Source organism: Megalops cyprinoides, chromosome 21 (assembly GCF_013368585.1).
Source record: "Megalops cyprinoides isolate fMegCyp1 chromosome 21, fMegCyp1.pri, whole genome shotgun sequence".
NCBI classification, from domain to species: domain Eukaryota; kingdom Metazoa; phylum Chordata; class Actinopteri; order Elopiformes; family Megalopidae; genus Megalops; species Megalops cyprinoides.
Window position 1 is genome coordinate 15,669,349 of NC_050603.1, and position 21,243 is coordinate 15,690,591.

At 40.9% G+C, this 21,243-nt stretch overlaps 2 protein-coding genes across 2 annotated transcripts; one reads left to right on the top strand and one right to left on the bottom strand.

Annotated features, from left to right (window-relative positions):
* Positions 1 to 743: 743 nt before the first annotated feature.
* Positions 744 to 2,511, bottom strand: med10 (mediator complex subunit 10). Its single transcript, XM_036515987.1, has 4 exons — positions 2,254 to 2,511; positions 1,866 to 1,949; positions 1,541 to 1,643; positions 744 to 1,110 (listed from the first exon to the last, which is right to left on the bottom strand). Exons 1-4 carry the CDS (start codon positions 2,373 to 2,375, stop codon positions 1,015 to 1,017), a joined length of 405 nt encoding a protein of 134 aa, XP_036371880.1. The 5' UTR covers positions 2,376 to 2,511; the 3' UTR covers positions 744 to 1,014.
* A 3,170-nt stretch (positions 2,512 to 5,681) lies between these two features.
* On the top strand, positions 5,682 to 15,263 carry ube2ql1 (ubiquitin-conjugating enzyme E2Q family-like 1). Its single transcript, XM_036515833.1, has 2 exons — positions 5,682 to 7,385; positions 14,336 to 15,263. Exons 1-2 carry the CDS (start codon positions 6,690 to 6,692, stop codon positions 14,465 to 14,467), a joined length of 828 nt encoding a protein of 275 aa, XP_036371726.1. The 5' UTR covers positions 5,682 to 6,689; the 3' UTR covers positions 14,468 to 15,263.
* Positions 15,264 to 21,243: the final 5,980 nt, after the last annotated feature.

The following is a 21,243-nucleotide window of genomic DNA, read 5'->3' on the forward strand; positions in this document are numbered from 1 at the left end:
ATGGGGCACATGAGAGGCGGTCGGCACTTGGGTGGCATAGTGGAAATGGAGCTGAGCCTATAAATTGAGGGTGACAGGTTTGACTCCTGGGGTAGGCCAAGATGCGTAATCCAAATAATTTAGGCGAATATCAAGTTGTATAAATGGATAGCTCCAAAAGGTATGCTCTGCAAGCATCTGCCAAGCAGATAAATATGTCATAGGACTTCTACTATCTTGTGTCATCCATCGTGTCAATCTCATTGAAAAGTCAAAGAACCAAGCAGCATATCACTACAACTCAAAATGAAGGTAGCACGAATATCTCCATTCATTAGTCCCTAAGACATGTGATTAGGGAAGGTGTGGCACCTGGACTGTATGCATGAATCACTCCAACAAGAGACAAAAGGTGTTCTTAATGTGTGTGAAAATGCTTTAGTTGGTAACTTTATATTGGAAAGGGGAGATTTTCCACTTTTGGGATGACCATAATTGAGAATAAATATCATAATTAACAACGTGTGAAAAACTAATTATTGCGTGTGGTACAACTCATTGGAAAATCTTTTTTGTGCAGCACAACTGAATGATGAATATAGCAACAGTATCTGCACCAGGTTAGCAAGCTGCTCCCCAAACCTATAATTTTGTGATTTTAAATATTTCAGGAAAACTAATCACAACATTTACTACAACTGACAAACCTCTGAATCCCAAACTCATTTATTGGAAAAAACAAAAATGAAACAACATTTGGCATTGTAAAAATTCACAACATTCTCGTAGATTATCTGGGTGTAGTAATCCCACATTTAAATTTACTCTGCTAATGGTAACCTTTCAATGACATAGTCCATGTCACAAGAGAACACTGCTACAGCTTGTACAACATCACTGCCTGAACATTGCATCAGTATAAAATTTTATGAAATACAAGTTTAAACATTATGGTGTTTGATCATTTTAGAAAGGTACTGTGTATATACATATGTACATTTGGCTTTTGCAGTGTTTTTACCACAGTTTCAACTGCTATGAGGGTGGGTCATCCCCATGAATGGCTTTATACCTGGCCATTTCCTCTGGGAAAACCTTTCCAAGCTCAGAAATGAGAAGACTTTTAAATTTCTGAAAAGAAAGAAAAGAATATGGTAAGGATCCTTCCTTTCTATGCCCCTCAGATCTTCCAAACAAAAAAAATTGGAAGATGATTTGCCATTCTATGGCACAGGCTATGTAAAAAACAAATCTTCAAGTCATTGCAAAGATATTGTAACAGCTTGGTAAGCAATAAATCTGGTCAATCACAAATTTTGGAAGTAGAATTCATGGCCCCTATGTCACTGACAAAAAGGGGACAAGTATCAACATAGTCTGTTAACAAAATAATGTTGGTAATTACATAGATGTCACAACTCTAGTCTCCACTGAAGAAGGACCAATATGCCTCTAAAGATACTTCTAACGTGAGAAACCCAAGTAAATTGAGAGCACCTACAGAAAAATGGAACCTCAGGCATGCAGTTCTATGCTGAACATGGTGCCCGTGTTGACATACCGTCATAGTGTCTATCTTTCCTTTGACCTGTTCATTTTTTGCCAGGGCTCTCTCCAAACACTCCTTGGTGTAAAGCTGAGGGTTGCGACCTTGATCGATGTACCTATGAATAGAATTCATAGATATTATGACATGCGTGACGTTACTGCTGAATGAAACGGCTCAACAATACGTCACATACCGTGACCGGAAGAGAAATGGCATTCGTCAGATGAGTAACTATTATGAATCTACACAGCAACTTTTAAACAGTCTGTTTCCATTTGCTAGTGTTGAAGGGTTATGGAACTGTGACAAACATATGTGAACTTAAAACAGAACTTACTCGAACGCTTCCAACGGTACGTTAATATCATGCAGTTGCTGACGACACTTCTCAATGTCCTGCAATCCCGTGATCATAAAATTCCTGAAAAAGAAGCATTGGTCACAGTCAGCTACCTAGACAGCTGGCTACATTATCTCATTAGCGACCTACTTAGTTATCTTCCGGATAAAACATAGCTAGTCTTAAAGGATATGAGATATAAGAAACAGTAGGAAGAAAGAACACCACTTCATTGACTGGCTAGCTAGCTAGCTAGCTAGCCGGCAATCATTTTCCCACACACTTTCCTGTCGCTATCTAGTTTGTCATGAGATATAAATCGGTATTTTTAGCTATCTAACTTCTTTCAAAAATAATGAGGTACCACCTAGCTGGTAAAACTTACAATTTTTGATTGAGTCCCGTCTGACTGCTCGGTTGGAAGTCACTGACGATGATTCCTAGCTGTCGGATATTTTCTACGAATTTCTCTAGATGCTCCTCAAGGTTATCAAATTTCTCAGCCATATTAAACTAACTAAACATATATCCTTTCGGTTATCAGACAAATATTAACTACTTATGTAAACCATAAGGATCAGATCCAAGAAACTAAAACAAAGGCAAACATATCTCAACTCTCCTCACAAAACCTCCATCTTGTCGAATTGCTTTCCGGCAGCACATTATCCAATCACAAACGAGAATACTCGGTTACTCTAGTAACAGCGCATATGTGTTGCAACAAGATCCCGTAAACCAACTGATCGATTCAGAGCTGCGCAGAATCACTTGTCTTAAAACTCAGGAGAAAGGGCTAGTGGTTGAAACAGGTTAACCAAGTGAAACACCCACATACCGTACCGTTTAGTGCCGCGATTGCGCTAAATGGATGCCCGTATATATATATAAAGCAGTTTCCTTCCGGAAACAAAGTATTTGTCGCTGTGGCGTTGTATCGGAGGTACCGTTAATTCCCTCAAAAACTGTGTACACACTGTTGTTTCTGTCCTCGTTGATATTAGCGCTATGTTTCCCCTTCTACCTCGAAAGTTGATGTATTGAAAGTTCACCAGACTTATAGTATATAATATAAAGTATATTTATTGAGCATCGAGAGAAGTGCATGATAATAGAAGTCACTAGGCCTACCATTTGTTAACAGGTCACATTGTTAACATAGACCTATAACTAGTAGTCTACTACGGTAGTAGTCACGGCATTTGAAGAAGGGTGCCTCTCCTCACTCCGTACTGCAGCTGGAAACACAGCATCTTTTGCCTTTTTCTATACAAAGAAAGGAGAGATTTAATTGCAAAGAAAATGTTCATATTTGCAAGCACGTGACTTGGTGGCCATATTGGATTCTGTGCTATACCCTGAAAACATCAAATGGTCAGCTTTTAAATGGGATGGCAAACAGAGGATACATTTCATGATCCTCCCATCCACTGAGCTAATCCATAGCTCAGATTAGCTCTGTCACTATTTCATTCAGTTTTTTTTCTACCTTCCCTGTCTAAGTCCCTGGTCACAGAATGAACTGCCTGAAAACATTTGAATTGTGCGTTTTGTAATAGAATTCAAACCACAACTGTTTAAACAGTGCTTTTGCATTTTCCCAAAGTATATATTTTCCCATGTATACCTTTTCCCCTTAGCAGATGTTGTTTCTTATTTTGTTGCTGGTTAAATTTAAGTTTTATATTGCTTGCATATCATATTTAATTCTGTTTAATCTAATTAGAACTAAGATTTATTCTTTAGGTCTCAGTTAGATGTGGTTTAACCTTTTAGCATGTACTTGGTTAGATACATTTGGTGTTACATCTTATACAGGGATTACATCATCTTCTAAGTGGCATTATTATTATTATTATTATTATTATTATTATTATTATTATTGCTATCATCATCAGTAGTAGTAGTAGCAACAGCAGTACCACTATTTCTATTCATAATAATACTGGTTGTAAATTATAAAGTACTATTCAATAATAATGTAATGTGTTTGTAAATCTTATAAATTCTTACATTTTATGTACTTCTGTAACCTTTTTCTACAGCTGCATTTTTGGAGCAGCTGATGCTTTTCAATAGTAAAACAGTGTATAGGACTGCAATGACCCTGCCTCCAGGGGTAACCACCATTTCATACTTGTTGCACTATGATGGTTATTTAAACAGCAGCCCATACTGTTTATCTTTATATCTGTAAATTGTCACTGTGCACATATATTATTGCATGCATTTTATATTCGAAGCAGTGGATCCAGGATTGAATATGTTATGCATGCAATCATCTCTGCCTGGAAGCCATTCCAGTGCTAAGAGGAGTAGAGGATGATTCACTTGGGTCTCAAACGGCATGATTGACTGCCGAGGCAGTTGGGGGAAAAGCAAATAGACAATCTGAAGGCATAGTACATCTCCTTAATTTTGCCTAAACTGCCTATTTTCATATCTCAGTTCTACTACCTGCACATTTGAGTCATTTTTCTACTGTGCAATTTTCTGCCTGAGTAATAGCGTTTCATAATCTTATCCCATGGCCAACAATCCCCGTGCAATTTGTCTCCTATCTGCAGAAAACACAGAACGGCACTTGTGATGATGTAATTTGACTTAATGATTTCTGAGGAGGGTGGTTGCAAACAAAATAAAACGATGATGATTTTCCCTGAGAGGTATCTTTAGATAATGAAATATATCAAAAACATTCATGTTTTTTTTTTCTTTCCTTTTTTTTCTTGTGCCCCTGGAATTTGAATAACTGCTCTTAGATTCTTGACACCAGACTCTTTTCCATCTGAGTGAGTTTTATTCATGGTTGAATTGAAATTGCTCTCCCAGTGTGTTGTGAAAAATCATTGTATTACATTATTTGTCAAAAGTGCATCTTTATTCAGGACAATTGATAATGTATACAATTTACATGTATTCCTATTGACTTAAAACACCCTAAGCAGCACTAAGTCATCTTGAATGTCAACCCATAAAGTGAGTCCACATCTCTGGCAACACCCAGCAGACTTCTATGTGTGTATCTATGCGGTGTTCTATTTAGTGAATTCTGTAGAGACCTTTTAAATATAAGTAATTGAAGCAGTGTTGCAAATGAACCTAAAGAGTATCATACAGCAAATGTTAAATGTTTCCTTGAAAACATGGTCATAATGTACCTTCAAAGGACAGAAAGCGCAGCCGGTTTAAGAGTCCCAATAGTGACCTCTTGAGATGTTTACCTCATCTTGAACCATTCCTTTGAATTTTACCAAGAATGGACGTCACTAAAATATGATACACAGCATTTAGATAACTGTTGTGTGCAAAAGTTGTGCATGATATTACATGGTAGTTTACTTACGGAAAAGGGTGAACGTGATTTTAATTACGTTAGCCTTTCTGTTAATTATATAAATGTAGATGAAATTTTTTTTTTTTCATTTAAGGTATGTTGAAAAGATAAAATTATACATAAATTAAATTTAATTTAATTGATTTAACTAAATCACGAATCGAGCTGCACCAAGCATTTTATGGATTAGCCTATGCACTGTACACGCTTACCGGTGTACTTATGAGTCAACGGTCTGTTCACTGTCATTGTGTATCAGCCTAATATGAAAACAAATTATTTGCTTTGAAATCAATGGTATTTTCGATCATTGGCAAATGTCTTTGTATAACTAATTTCAATCTATAAATGCCACCAATTAATGAAAAGTTAAACTTCACTGGGAAAGTATTCTTTCAACGACTGGACAGCAATTTCTTGAATTGTAGGTTGATATAACAATCACCGATTTACGGTTCTCAAAATCTCAGTGCCATTCGATCATCAAGGGGCCCAATATTAGCATGACTGAAACGTATTAACGGACCAGAGAAAAAAAGACAGAAACGACTCGTCAAAAGCTCATTCGAATACGACAGCTGATCCATGAAAAAACCCTGCCCACTCTGTGCATATATTACTCCGTGCGTGAGGTATGTTTATTCATTCAGTCCAGGTACAGCGGAAGCCGTTTTACGTCCAGAGCGTTCCGCTGCTTCTGTCTGTGTGCTCCCTTCGCTAAGGATTATCAGATTGGTTCGTTCCAAGCAGCATTAGTGCTAGCGCTGCCGCAGCTGCAGTTATATCAAAGCTTCTACCTCTGCAAAGTCAGATCGACGGGAAACTCTGGATTAAACGGTCTCAGATATCTGTACCAGATACTGTTACACGCATTTTTTGCCGGATACGTTTTTTAACAGACTGCTGAGCCAAAAACAACAAGCTATCATCAAGGGTAAGTTACCGTGTCGAACATAACCTTGGACAAAGAAACCCGCGGTAACGTTAAATGGAGATGTGATTATCTGTTTGCGAAAAAGGAGACCTGAGGACAGGATCATTTGTGATTATCGTTCAACGCGGCGAAGTGCATGGGAAAAAATCGCTGGAAGAAACGAGTAGGATCACAGAATCCGCAGCCATAGCCGCACGACTGCAGTCAACAACATCACCGACCTGTCAAAATTGCTGCAACGAAGATCAGAGAATTGCACCGAATTGATTTTTAGAATTGTTTGCGTAACGTAGCGATTGCATAACCTAACGCATTTGACGGAATTCTTGTCAGTCAGATTTATCGTGTAGGCTACCTTAATTTTCAATAATGGCTTTTGTGTTCTTGTTTTGAGCTTCGTTTGAAACGATGCACTGAGTTCGGAGGGCTTCATGCGATCGTCCAGTGGTTGTCCTCAAAGGCTGCAGTAGGCAAGGCATTTATTCGTTTTCGTTAAAGCCGACACCGATTCAGCGGTTTAGCGATCACAGCTCGAACGTCAAGCGGAATAATGGCTACTCTTCTACGGAAAATAGGTCTCATTCGGCTTCACGACCGAGACACGGAGGATCCGAAGCATCACCAGGGCTCGCTCAAAGGGACGAAAGGGAATCAGAAAAATAACAACACGAAGCACTGCAACACGAGCAACAACGAGAGCAACATCCTCAGCACCCCCGAAATAAAAACCAAGAAATCGGAGCAATCTAGTAAGGACAAGCCGCCCGTTAAGGATAAACAGGGCAAGGACATCAAGGAAAAACAGCAAGTGGGAGGTGGCAAGGCGACCAGTACCTCGTTACCACTGGCGCCGCACAGACAGCACTGCACCCAGGTCCGGACGAGGAGATTGATGAAGGAATTGCAAGAGATCCGGAGGCTGGGTGACAACTTTATAACCGTCGAACTGGCCGACGATAACCTCTTTGACTGGAATGTCAAGTTGCACCAGGTGGACAAAGACTCTGCTCTCTGGCAGGATATGAAAGAAACCAACACCGAGTATATCTTGCTGAATGTGTCATTCCCCGACAATTTCCCCTTCTCTCCACCTTTCATGCGGGTCCTCAGCCCCAGGTTGGAGAACGGCTACGTACTCGACGGAGGAGCTATTTGCATGGAGTTGTTGACACCCCGCGGATGGTCCAGCGCATACACCGTGGAGGCAGTGATGAGACAGTTCGCAGCGAGTCTCGTAAAAGGACAGGTGGGTGTCTTGATTTGTTTGTGTGGGTGCACGCGTGTTAGGTCCTGTCATTAGACCACGATGAGAAACAACCGCATGTTCGACAACAAACAGCCGTGATCGTATGTAGAACTTCCCCCAGAAGTATTATGTAATTTACACAGGACACGCGCCCTTTGTGCGCACTGCGTACGCATAGGTGGTTATTTTAGTGTCTGACTCTTAAAATATCTGGCGCAAGAAAAAAAAATACGTGATGAAACGCTATGTGTAGTTGCCTCTCTATCTAGCAGTAACATCCAATGGTACTGTGAAGCCCACTGTATCTTGCAGTGGTGCATAGTGCTCGAGAAAAACATGCATAATGCAGAAATGAAATTACGAAAGTCATAGCCGAGACAGCTTTTGGTGTCTACTCATCAGCATTCCAGTCCACCTCAGACCAGTACAATATTAACTCCAAAAAGAAATGTAGCGATTTATTTTAGAGTCCTTGGTATGTGTCTGCTGGGGACTGAACCCGTAACCTTCTGGACACTTACCTCTATGCCACGTAACTATTAAATAATGACCTAATTCAATATTATGCAGCAAATAAAGATAACGTCTGAGACCCGTTTTAAATTTGTTTTTACTTATCTATATTACATATATTACATTGCATTACTGTAATTCAATAGACAGTCTAATGTATTACTGAGGAAATACTAGCCAACACTACTGTGCTATGTTGGGATGCCAGCTGGGTAGCACAGTATGGCAGACTTGTACCAACATTCAGTTTATTTTTCTCACACTGCAGCTCCCTGTACAAAATGCAGAAATCAAACAACTGTTTTGACATTATTTGTTCAGTGTGAATAATTGCCTTGAAAATGGATATTGCTAGTCGTAATTGTTGTCCCGTGAAAGTGTGCAGTAATTCCCCTCTTCTTAATGTAGCTTGAGTGAAATTGGACCAATGAGGTCTTTACCCTCTGACCTTGCCCTTACCTAGCTGCTAGTGGTCATTTTGGTTCCATATTTCAGACCTTGTCTCCATGACGACCCTGGATTTGGTTGCTGTGATCATTGCATCGCTGAGTCTGTGATCTAGGCTACATGGTGCATGCAGTCCATAAAATGGAGATGTATCCGGGATGCAGACATTTCGCGTCTCGAAACGTTCCTTTGCTGTGGAAATTTTGACTGCATCGATTCTTGTAACCTGTACCAGTGGTTGGCATTGGGCTTTAAGATCCCAGGCTTCAACCATTATTTCTGAGCACCTGAAGGCATTATGAAATAACCATTTTCATTCAACAGCCTCAAGCATACATGAAGAATTAACATCACGGCCCGTGTTTCAACATCACGCTCCCAGAGGGAGTGGAGATAGTAATTATCAAGCAGTTAAAGAAATTGAACCGTTTCCTGTTACGGTTGAGATCAATGCGTGGTAAGCAATAAAAAAAATCCCTTCCTCTAATACATGCCGTTTTCTCTGCAGCTTTTTAATCGGCACTCTGTCAAGAAGTTGACAATGACGGATGACGATAAACAGTTTTATCTGTCATCTTTCCAGCAGTCCTTCAGTTTTGTGGTAAAAAGCATTATTTTATCTTGATTCACAGACTAATGTGTTTTCGATCTAAGACGTATGTGATGCCATTAATAAGCTTGGCAAAAGAGATGTCACCCTTAAGCTCTTCACACTAATCGAAATTCAGTGTCCGCTAGCACTTAATGTTATTAAAGCAATCTAACTTAACCAGGGTGAGGACTTTAACACGTAAGCCTACAGGAAGAGCTTCTGATGATAATGATCTTTTCTTGGACTTCCCTGTATTCTTGGACATATGAATAAAATATATGAAACAACACACTGTACTGTGATTTTCCGTATAAGAGCAGTTTGTGTGTCTTACATGCCTTTGGCTATACTTAATGTAGTCCCCATATGGGGCTTCCTTAAATTCAAGAACGGTATTTGGAATTTGCCTTGTGCGATACCTAAATTTGCAAGTGGGGTCATGTGAATCTTTTTATATTGATCCATGGAATTCTTAATCATATTCAGATGGAAAGCAATTAGATAGGGGTGAACTTTACTTTACCGTCATTAATTAATGCTACTACAGAATGCCATGATTCCTTAGGCTGCACAGTTGCAGGGCTAAATATAAATGGCAAGATATTCTAAACATAATTATTTTGAAAGCCAGTAAAACCAAGAATAAGCTGAAGCATGTGACTGCAGTTGCTGGCATATTTCCATCTCTTTCTTTTTTGATGGATTGGCAGGCAATAATCAGTTATGTACTGTTTTTGGTTTAATGCAAAAAATGGTGCTGAAAGGGCCGCTGTACGCATGTTAGTGAAATTTAGCAATGATTTTCTTTTTATTTTAAGTAAAATTTTCTGTAAAAATCAAAAATTAAAAAATACAATTGAAAAGTGTGGCATTTAATTTAAAAGGTTTTTGTAATGCCTCAGGTGTCTCAGTCCAGTAATGCTTGCATTGACAAAATACTGAACAGGGCAGGTTGAACAGAGCAGGTTGTTCTAATATAGTTGTGTGTAGTTCTTAGTACAAACTGGCTGTGATATGCAGTTGAGTAGTCCTTAGTCATTAGATTGGCTATCATACACCTTATTCAAATGTCGTACTCAGTGGTCACTCTTTGAAACAACTGGACAAATCACACTGCTGGTACACAACCAGAAGCTTTTTTCAGTTAATATAACTTGAAGTGTTATGGAAATTTTGGCACCTTTTTAGTCTGTGACTAAAGTAAGAATGTTTTAACAGACAAGCATCACAGCTACAACTTAACAGCATGTAGGGCTGTGCTCTGGCAAAAAGAGTCAAGTTCTGAGTTTTTCAGTTTTCCCAAAGAACCCCGTCAGTACAGTCCTTTGAAAGTGAACCCCAGGGAAACTGTTCAACTGAACGTGCAGTTCCAGGGGCACCATCAAGTCAGTGGCCTTTACAAGGGTGATTTATAATTTCTAGGTTCGTTCAACCAATCACTTTTCCAGAGGTTTTTTTTTTTTTTTTTTTTTGCACAGAACCTCCCCAGGTGCCTTTTAAAAGCTCAATTTGGTTTTTAATCCAAAAATCACAGGCTTTGAAACATAATCTGGACACTTCCTCTTGAGTGAGTGAGCTCTAAGTATTATTTCTGGCCCATTAAACTGCAGCCTGCTCTGACAGGACCTGGGGCAATAATGGGCTATTTTTGTCTCTCCAGCAGCTTTCACATTGGAGCAACCCTGGTCCTTTGGCATTCATGCCTACCAATGGAGGGAAAAAATGTTTCCGTCACAGACCAAGGCAGAGTATCCAGTGCCGTAATTTGTGCCTCATGGGAACAGAAGTTTTTTAAAAAATATCTGTTCTGTCTTTCAGGCATCAGTTATCATCCAAAAAATCTTCAAAGATTAAGGTGAACCTTGTATAGAAAGCAACAAAAAAAACAATCATTTTAGATCTCAAACATACTTAATTATTTTCTTGCATATTTAACCCAGAGAAAAACACCAATATGTTCAGTCTGACCGCACATCAGTGTGGCCTGTTTAGGACAGAAGGATCAGCTCAGTTGAAGATTAAAAAAATCTACTCTGTGGTAAGGGGGAAAATAAGTTTGTATGATCCCTGTGAAGTGTCACGTAGGGAAATCCATTCCCAAGCAAGAAATACAGGTTGGACTGATGACAGCGATCCAAACAGAGTGCTTGGCTTTTATGTAATGTTTCCTCTGAGAATATCCAGGGGTGATGCATCTCGCTGCCCGTGGCTCGGGTTTCTCCCGCCGGCTGCCCAGCGTCACGGTGCGGTCCGATGACGACCAGCACAATTAGGACTGAAACGGGTGCCCGCAGCGCTGGCAAACCGTGACCTGCCAGATGTTTTTCAATGGGTCGGTCACAGATCAGAATGTTTTTGGAGTAACAGAGGCCATTCTGGCCAGCGACACCTATATGGGGAGCCAAGTGTCAGTTTGAAGAATGGGAGTAGTGATGCCTCAACTTGTGTCCTGAATGTAGCAGTATCCACTGATTGTGTTTGTATACCACTCTACACCAGCTTCCAAATGGAAGCAAGGGTAAGATGGACTCTCAGCCTGTAGAAACCCTTGTCTTCAGCAAGTAACATTCAGTAAATTAGGTGAGGGGTGACTTTGGGGTCAAAGTAAGAGGGCCACAGAAAATTTTAACCATGACACATGTTTTTCCAGACCTGTTTTTGTAGTGGGATGTTACAGAGTCACTGCCTTGGTTTAATATTTTCTCTAAATGTGTCCGTACAAGGCTTCGTTTGTCACCTGGTGACAGTCGCTGGTTAAAAGGAAGTGACACCTCTGTAGGCATGGACTTTGCACCAAGGGTAACGTGCTGTTAAATTAGGCTGCCTCGATTCACCTTACGGAAAAAAGATTACTCATGTCCAAGGAGATCACTGGCTCATTGCGAAAGCAGCTGAGCTTTTTAACCCTCTGATTCAGCAGGATGATCAATATCGTCTAATGGATTTAATGCATGAGCACATGAAAGCCACTCCAGTTAATATCCCCCTATTGCATGTGAGGACGGGTGTTTCCTGAGGTGAACAGTTTAACATACTTATTTAATAAAAACTTGCTGAATAACCCAAAAATATACCTTTTTGGGCTCAACATACAGAATCCCAGATTTCAGGCAAAGATTGAGAATATACTATTGGACCTCAAATGAGTGAATGAATTCCTCATCTATCTGAGGCCTAGCGTTATGTCATTGTTGGTGCAAAATGAAACAAAAGTGATGTATGTGGAGGAGTGATGTGTTATTTTTTGCTAAAATGCTTCCGAAATTGTCACCAAATTAAAATGTAACTTGCTTATGAGGGTGTATCCCTGCAGCATCAACTATCAGATCACTACCTGGAATTATCATACCCCCTTTACCATACTTATTTTAGATTGTGACAGATTCCCCAACAGCTGTTCTCGGAATGAATGACATGTTTCCAAAGGATTGCCTCCAGGCTGCCGCATATTGGAAGCTGGACTTGTAGCCGGTCCAGTAGTCCCTGCTGTGGCACTGCAGTTGAAATCCTCAGCAAACTTGAGTCGCTAGCTTGTAATCTGAAAGCTAAGAAAACTACCGTGGATAACAGCACATGTTATGAAAATAAAGTGCAGTGCACTATTCTTGTAATCTATGTGATGTATTCTGTATAATGAAATGCAATTCTTTCTCTGTGTTTGGATGTATTAGTGGTCCAGACAGTTTTTTTTATATAATTTTGGCATATTCAGTAGTGTGATAAGTGAGCGTGCAAACAGGTACTCCAGTCGCTTGAGAATTTGTGAGAAAATATGAAAGTATTGTTTTCATTAGCAGACCTCATTATTGTGATCATTACAATAGCAATAATATTGTTGTTGCATGCTATTTGATGTCTGAATGCCCCTCTCTTAAGTCTCTCCCTGTAGATAAGTGAGCAGTGGCTGTTCAATCTGTATATGGGCCTTAAATGTTCCCATATGCTTGAATGTCTTTCTGCACACACAGTAAGCAATCTGAAAGCGGCTTTCTGCCAAGAAAAATAATTTTCTGTCATTTCATTGGCACTCTGACTATCTGATAGTGATTTTGATTGCCAGGTCTGTGCCTATTATTTTCCAAGAGCCTGAGTCTTGCTAATGCCTCCATTTTGCCTGTCACTTTCTTATAACGAATGGCTGAGATCCATTTGAAAAGAAGATTCCACTTAAAGTGACTGGTCCCTTTGGACCAAACCACTGGGGGCAGGGTGTTAATGAGTGCAGGATAAGAATTTTTTATGGAATGTGTGTGCTTAGTGTGGGGGAGGGGTTGACCAGGAGGTATAATCAGCTATCTTTTTTCAGCTGCCTGAACATTAAGGTTAATATAACAGTGAGTGGTTTAGTTAAGAAGTATTGACAAATGCTATAAATGAGAATTATTTGTTAAAAGGCAGTTTATTGTTTTCCTGAAATTCACCAAGCCAATTAGCCCTTGCTTTAAAAAAAACAAATTTTCCAGCTTGCATGTATGTATAACACATTACTCATTTGGCTGTCATTAAATCAGTTCTTTGTTAATGTTTAAAAGAAGCCAATGGCATTTGGAATCAGCTTTATTGAGAGAATTTGCATATTGCCATGGTAAAGCTCTTTTGTTTGTCCTTTGTGTTAACTGAACTAAAACGTCGGGCCTGCATCTGCCGTGCTTTCAAAAGAGAGACGCCAGTTCCCGTTTCTATAGTTTCCCTCCACAAGTGTGATGTCATTTCCTTTCATCTTGCGGGTCAACTGCTGTCCTCCACCTTATGTATTCTGTAGAAACCGTAGCTGTCAGTTGCTAAATGCCCTAAACCTATTTCAGATTAAATGGCTTCAACTCTGCTGTTTAACTGCCTGTTTTTGGTTAAAATGTGAAAAGGTAACTGCATCTTGCACTCATTTTATCCCTGACAAGATTGTTACACTTTAAAAAAAAATTGGAGGGAAACATTTTTTCCCTCCACCGAGGGAAAGAGAGTGTGCCCAATTGATCTGAGAACACATACTCTGCCTCTGCTAGGCCATTCAGTGGAGCTCTTGCAGTGGTTCCCAAATCATATTATGGTTACAGTGCTGTGGTGTTGCCATGGACACTGTTGATTTTGTGTGAGCTACATCAGTGGAAGAGCAACGATCACTCCCCCTTCCACCTGTTATTACCTACCTTTTCATGCTGTAACTGTATTTAAAGCACATTTACATGGTATGTACTAGCAATTGTGAGAACTGGAGTGAAATTGATTAACAAAGTTGTACTATTGGTGGAACTTGTTGTGTTGAACAGTGCAGGAGATCTTTCCCAGGTAAATTCTTTTGCTTTTGTTGCATAGAGTGTCTGTAGAGGCTCTGCATGGACTACTGGGTGGTGATTGTGAGCCTGTAGTCTTATGGGATTGTGCTCCACTCCCCCTACAGGGCCGAATCTGCAGAAAAGCGGGGAAGTCCAAGAAGGCCTTCAGCCGCAAGGAGGCGGAGGCCACCTTCAAGAGCCTGGTGAAGACCCACGAGAAGTACGGCTGGGTGTCTCCTCCCGTGTCCGACGGCTGAAGAGGCGGTCCGCCCCTGCCCCGTCCCATCAAACTTTAAAAATAATTAAAAAAAAAACAACGAAAAAAAACAAAAGCTACCATCCTGTCCTCGACGCTGCACATCTCCCATCATTGTATTTCTTTAAGTACTCTCATCTCGGTGCCTGCGGAGCACACGGTGACATTTTAAGTTATTCATGAGCAGATGTGTTTACAGCTAAATATCGCCTTTAGTGGATCGTGTTTCAAAAACTGGATCGGGCCCTGCAGAAGTGATAACCCTGCTGATGTCGAGATGTCGCCCCTGCTGTCCACACTACCCCCCCACCCCCCCACCCCTATCCCTCCCACCACCACCTCCTTCCACCTGACCCACTTCATCATGTATGTGCTTGCCTTCCTCCTCCTCCTCCTCCTCTTGTTCTCTCGCTCTGTTCCGACGACGCACTGCCCTGAACGGCATCAGAGTTTCCATCCACTGCTGCGCCTCTCATTTCCATGCAAATGAATCTGTTAATATTTAATAGACAGGCAGTCCATTCGAGGCTCACTTTTTTGCTGTGCTGTTTTTCACAGTTCAATGCAACTTGAAGATTGTAATTTATGTGGAGCTGTGCTCTCTTTTTCTCTGTCTTTTTCTGTCTCTCTCTCTCTCTCTGTCTCTCTCTCCCTCTTTCTCTCTCTCTCATGGCTAAATTTAGACATCACTGTGTTATATAGATGGTCATTGATTTCCATTGGGGGAAAACATGTTGCTTATGCTGAGGTACTGTAATAATTAAAAAAAAAAAAAAAAAAAAAAAGACAAAAAATGGCAATGAACCACACCTCTTTGTCGATATTATCATGGGTTTTGGAGAAGACCAGGAACGTGAAGTTCTGATGATTTAGATACCAGATGGCAGTTGATTGTAGGAGCCCCAGTGAGGTGGGGAGGGAGGGAGGGTGTGTGGGCGTGGGAGTGGGCACGTGTGTGCAAGAGTCCGGTGAAGCTAACAGGACTTGCCACAGACATGCACAAACATGAAATCCGTCCCCTAAAAAAAAGTAATGTATGAAATTCGATGGTAGCATATTAATGCAAAGTTGTGTGTTTTTAATTATATTGTTCAACACTCAAGCCAACAAGAAATTGGCCTCAATTAGCACCGTGGAGGTGTCATTACATGTACTTTGTGTTTATTATACATTATTTTTTTTTTCTCGCTGTTGAAATGGCACAAAAGCTGGTGGTGATCCGGGAGAAATGGAGTCTGTAATAGGCGCACTGAGCCTGAGCCTGAGTCTTTCTCGTTTTAATGGTGTTGTGCTACACTGACTCTTCCACTCACTTCTGTTCTCCCCCCGCCGTAGTTCGGTGGCGGTGATGCAATGTTTTTTTGCCTGGCTTTCCTGTGTAAAAAAAAAAAAAAGCTGTGGTAGTCGATTAAAGAGAGCTGTAGAACAGATGGGCTGATTGGCAGTGATGTTCATTTCGAATGCTACAGTAACCGCGCTACCTGCTGCCGCTGCTGATAAACAGATGAAGATGGACAAGGCTGGCCTACAGAATGAGTGCGACTGGCATGTTGGCTTTGATTGATATGCCGGGACTCTCGCGCGGACAGCCTCGGTCTTTATCAGCCGCACCCTTGAAATGTCATTTCAGATTTAAAATGGCAAGATCAAGGTGTGCCTGTGAGAGGCCCCCCGACATGCGCCGGACTCTTAATCATGAACTCTAAATAATAATGGAGCACTTATGGATATCCGTCTCGTTTAGTGTGAAGTCTGCTGATAGGCCACATGAATGGCCTTGAGTCTAAATTCGTTTTTTACTGTGACTAGGATATTCATGAGAGGCAGAGAATTCGGTATTTCTGCTCGCTATAATATGCTTATATTTGTGCTTTGTTCTCTCTGAAGACAGTGAATCGGTAGGGTACTCACATATTCTAACTGCGCGTACAGTGTCGCCATTATAAAGTTATCTTTGAGTAAATTAGTTCAGAATCAGCGGTGATTTTGATGTCTACAATCAAGCAATTAAGAGATCAAGGTAGACTAAGTGTCCACAACCATTCAGGATCTTGAGGCTCAGATTTTCTGTCCATTCTGTACAACACATAGATAAAGAGAATAAACAGTACATTGCGATTACATTTAGCTGAATAGTTCTTGCTACGGACACCTCAGCTGAAGACCTTTCCCTGAACCTGGTTTTATGAAAGGTGTGCAAGGTTAAGCTTTCTGCTAGTGAATAATTGTGTTGACATAAAACATGGCATCAGCAGTAAAATGTGCAAGTGTTCATGGTTATGGCTCTCTAGAGTCTCAGGTAGCACGCACCAACATTTCAATGCATTAGTAGACGAAACTGAGTGCTTCTGTTTCATCTGAACTGACTCAACTTTTTTCTTTCTTTTTTGGGCCATTTTATCGAACAACCTCTGCTCTCGTGGGCAGTACCAAAGAGGGTAGGATTCATCCTGTCACGATCTGCCCTCTCCACCTTTCCCCAGCCACACATGGTACTGTCTGCATTCACTGTCATTACTGGCCCAACTGAAGTCTCACATCAAAGACCTGCCATCCCTTTCATTTTCTGTATAATCCATCCTTCTCTTTGATAACCTGATTTGTGCTTCGACACCATGCCTCTCAACAAGCAGATAGCGTTTCGGTAAAGTGTCGCACACTGTATCTTTCGTCAAGTCATGTCATGTGCCTTCCTTTGTTTGATGGAATACTCAGCCTCAAACACTAAGGGAGCTTCAATCCCAGAATGCATTGCTCAGATGAATTGATTTACCACAAAAGCACCTTCGGGTGTTTTGTAGTTTTGAATGTCATAAACGAAGCTGCTAATTATATTGACATTCAATAAAGAGACCTCCCTTACATGTCTGTTCCTAATGCTGTTGCCCCGAAGTCTGATATGACTGTGCGTGACATTAAGCAAAGAGCACTGTCTGTCCATTGACGCAAGAGATGCCAAGCTGCGATGTTAGATTTTCTCCTCATTGTTCATTGTAAAAGCATTTGGAGATGGTAAAATTCTCACCTAGGGACTAGAGTACTTCCCATTCCTTTAAAATGTTGTTCTTTCACTTCAACTACAAAAGCTCTAAGTAAAAAATATGTATCTTTAGGCTGCAGTGTTTTTGCATGAGAATAGTTGTACAGTATCATATTACTTGATTCACATGTATTGGAATTTAAAACACAGACAATGTAAGGGTCCTCTTAGGCCAGAATGTGGATCTTCATGACTGATCATCTTGCAAAATCTGGTATCTAAATACGAGTCATTGCTATGGGTCTTTTCCAGATTCTGTATGAGCCGCCATTTCAAAAGTGAGTGTGTTGTGTGCATTTCTAAGGACCTGTGCTAGGGGATGCTATAATATGATAAATTATAATAAGTCAAAATATCAGAAAAAATGGGTGTTTGCTGGTTTAGGCGCATACTTTTGTGATAGACTTTAGAATGTTAGTTTGCAGAAACTAAATGAATTTATTGTCCAAACAAGTGAGATGATTCTGTTATCTTATATCTGCATGTGATCAGTGATTGTTAGCTAGTTATCTCGTTTTTCAAAAAAGGAAGAAAAATGAAGAAAAAAAAACTGCAGTTGCTGCTTCTATTTTTTCTTTTTTTTCCCGTCTTGATTTCCGTCCGAAAAAAAAAATGTCATGTTGTGTTATTATGAATGTTTGTGTTTTAATTTATTTGTGGTTTGCCAAAATGGAGTTTTTGGAAGCATGTCACAGAAAAAAAATGATATGTACCTGAACTCAGTGGAGTCTGGTGTGTGGGTGATTCAGAGCCTCTTCATTGTATTGAATAAACTAGACTTAATTGTGACACACAGGCCTCAGTAAACATCACAGGCCGAAGGCGGAGCAAAAACCAAACAAGAATGTGCAATAAAGTTACAGGCTCATTCAACCCTGCGGAAAAATATTGCATTTTTATTTGACAGAGTCAGCAGCTGAAAGTCTTGCCACTGTTCTGGCTCTCCCATGATGCCGTTGGGTTTTCTTCTGAGTTTCAGCAAACGTCCGATACGAAACGCAAATAAGGGTTCATGCGACTCCCCTATACCTATACTCCCCCTGTATCCACCCTCCTTCTGGTACCCTTTCCATGACTACCCCATCACCTCATCTTCTTGTAAATGTGTTTCTATCTGTTTTATGTCTATACAGGAGAAATGGAGAAATATTTTTGTAACTGCTTACCTACCATAAGCATGTGAACTGCATACAGTTTCTGTCTGGGTGCACCTGGTTTTACAAGCTGGGTGCCCCCTTCAGCACACTATTTCTCTCCATGGCGATTGCTTGCTGGAACATTATGGAGTAGGGCGTCTTTCTCACTATTTGTGGATGGTGCCTGATCACCCTCAACTGGGAATTTTGACATTATCATCCATGGCTGCTTTTAGCTTCAAATGGCATCCTGGCCTAGTGGCTATTAATATCCAGCCCACCATAAAACAGTGGTCATTATGGTAACAACATTTGACAAATACGTGCTTAGGGATGGAAAAAGGTCGTTTCCCTTTGAGAAACAGAGATTTAGACAAGTCTCAGTTGTAGAAGTGGGCCAAAGGATGTATCATAGAGCCAACCTATATACAGTCCTGTGCTGGAAGTCCACCTTTTTCTGGTGCATAGAGAAGTGAACTGCTAGGCGGGTCAGGAGGACTGGTTTATATACAAGATGCACTTTAATTAATGTGTATGTGCAGCTCAGACAAGAGATAAGGAAAACATCTTGTGCACACGTTGTTCTCAGCCGTCTCTTCTTTGTTTGTTCTTTGTTCACAAGAAGGCATCATGTTTCCAAGGCCACTTTCCAGGTGCACTTCTTATTTACCGCTCTAATGAATGTTCACACCCAGTGGTGTTCTGTCATGATGATTATTCTCAGAGCATGCACACACATGTACTCTGCATTAAATTATATTTTTAACATCAATGATATTGAAGTTGGTATAATAAACAACCAAGGAGGGGAAAGGTCAATGCACTATTTTAAGAGGAAAAACTTGTCTCCTTACTTTATCAGTTATCTTTTTGTAAAATCACCTTAGGGTAAGATTGGTATGGTAAGGTAAAGGTTTTGTTTTTATATTGGGCTATAACCATACAGAAATGTAGACTGACCACTGAGGAGTAGACAGAAGCATTCAGTAAAAGATCAGCGAAAGACTTAGGAAACAGATGGCAGGAAAATAACTCTGCTATGTGGATTAATTAGGGTGGCAGTTCTGCCTCTTTGTTGGGTGCAGTACTCGCACAAAGGGACCTAATGCAATCAATGCACCACACCAGATCTGAAGCCATAAACAGTTCAGGCAGAACAATACACTGGAAAGTAGGTTAAATGTGCAGTGGTGCAGTGAATATACAGAAAGGAATGTACATGTATATATGTGATATATACTGTATACGTAAATACATCGTCTTTAAGATGAACAGATGCACAGAGAAACCAAAGCTGCAAAACAACAGGAAAAAGAGGCACTGAAATCAATCAGGGTTCTAATAACTGACACAAGGGTTTCCATTAAAATCGTGTGAGCTGCCTTCCTTTTAGTTCTGTTTGCAGCATTTATTTAAAGGCCGACACAATGCAAATTCAATTGCCCCGTGACCTTTGATGCGAGACAACAACTTCAAGGTTGGCGAGGCCTGGAACGGAGAGTGCCAGAATGCCTCCTTTGTTGGCTGCATCTGGCTCCAGCTCGCCACAATCCGCCAAGGAGACAAAGAGCGAGGGGGGGGGTCTGAAGGCGCTCGGGCAGTTGCACTCTGCCCTAAAAAAACTCCTGCCCTGTGCAAATGTTACCGTTAAATAATTGATGCATCAATCCCATGATACATAAGTGTATATATATGATATGTATAGAGAAATGGGAGTCGTCAATAATTGATGCGGTAACCCTGTCTGCATGTTGTCTTCTCCCTGCTTCGTTACCTATTAAGCACCAGCTCCGTCCCAGGGAGCGCCGGAGAGACAGACAGCTGCCAGCGCATGCGGAGTCCCGGGTGACACAAAATAAGTCTTTCATTTTTAAATAAATGACAATAAATAGGAGACACACCTGCCAGGTTTACAAGGGAGACAATTAGTTACAGCTTGCAGACCACGGTGTAATTATGTCTGAAGCAACAACGGATGCGAGATAGAAAGAATTCGCATGGTGAAACTGACATTTTTTTTTAACACGTGTGAGTGTGTCTGTACAGTGCACCGCAGGTGCGGATGAATGTTTTAGCTCGGAGCACTTCGGAGAACCGGTGACATGAGGCAGGCGGAGTGTGAACGCGGCTGGCGAGAAATATTTGAATTCTTCAGACTATGGCAGGGCAGATTATGTAAGGCCTCGCATCGTGCCGGAGGGGACAGAAGTCTGTTCCATTTTGGCGTCTTCCTGAAGCCAAAGCTCATTAATATTTGAAGTCTGTTGCATCAATGCCAGCGTAGCAGATTGTAGTTGACTATAAATATTTTATGGCACAGCACATGTGGGAAAGGAGATATTTTTAGTCGCTTTGGAGAGCTCCATCGGAACCAGGCGAAGCTTCCCTTAGGTAGAGCCTGAAAGCGCTGAAAGCGGACAGTAATAAATGGAATAGCACCTTGGTAAACTGTGCTGGCACCCCTCCCCAGAGGCAAGTCTTCTGACAGTTAGCACTCTCTACAGTGCCGAAGCGGGAGCAGGTCATCACTTCCTGTTCTCTCTCTCTCTCTCTCTCTCTCTCTCTCTCTGCATTCTGGAGCACTGCTGTGATGTCATGCCA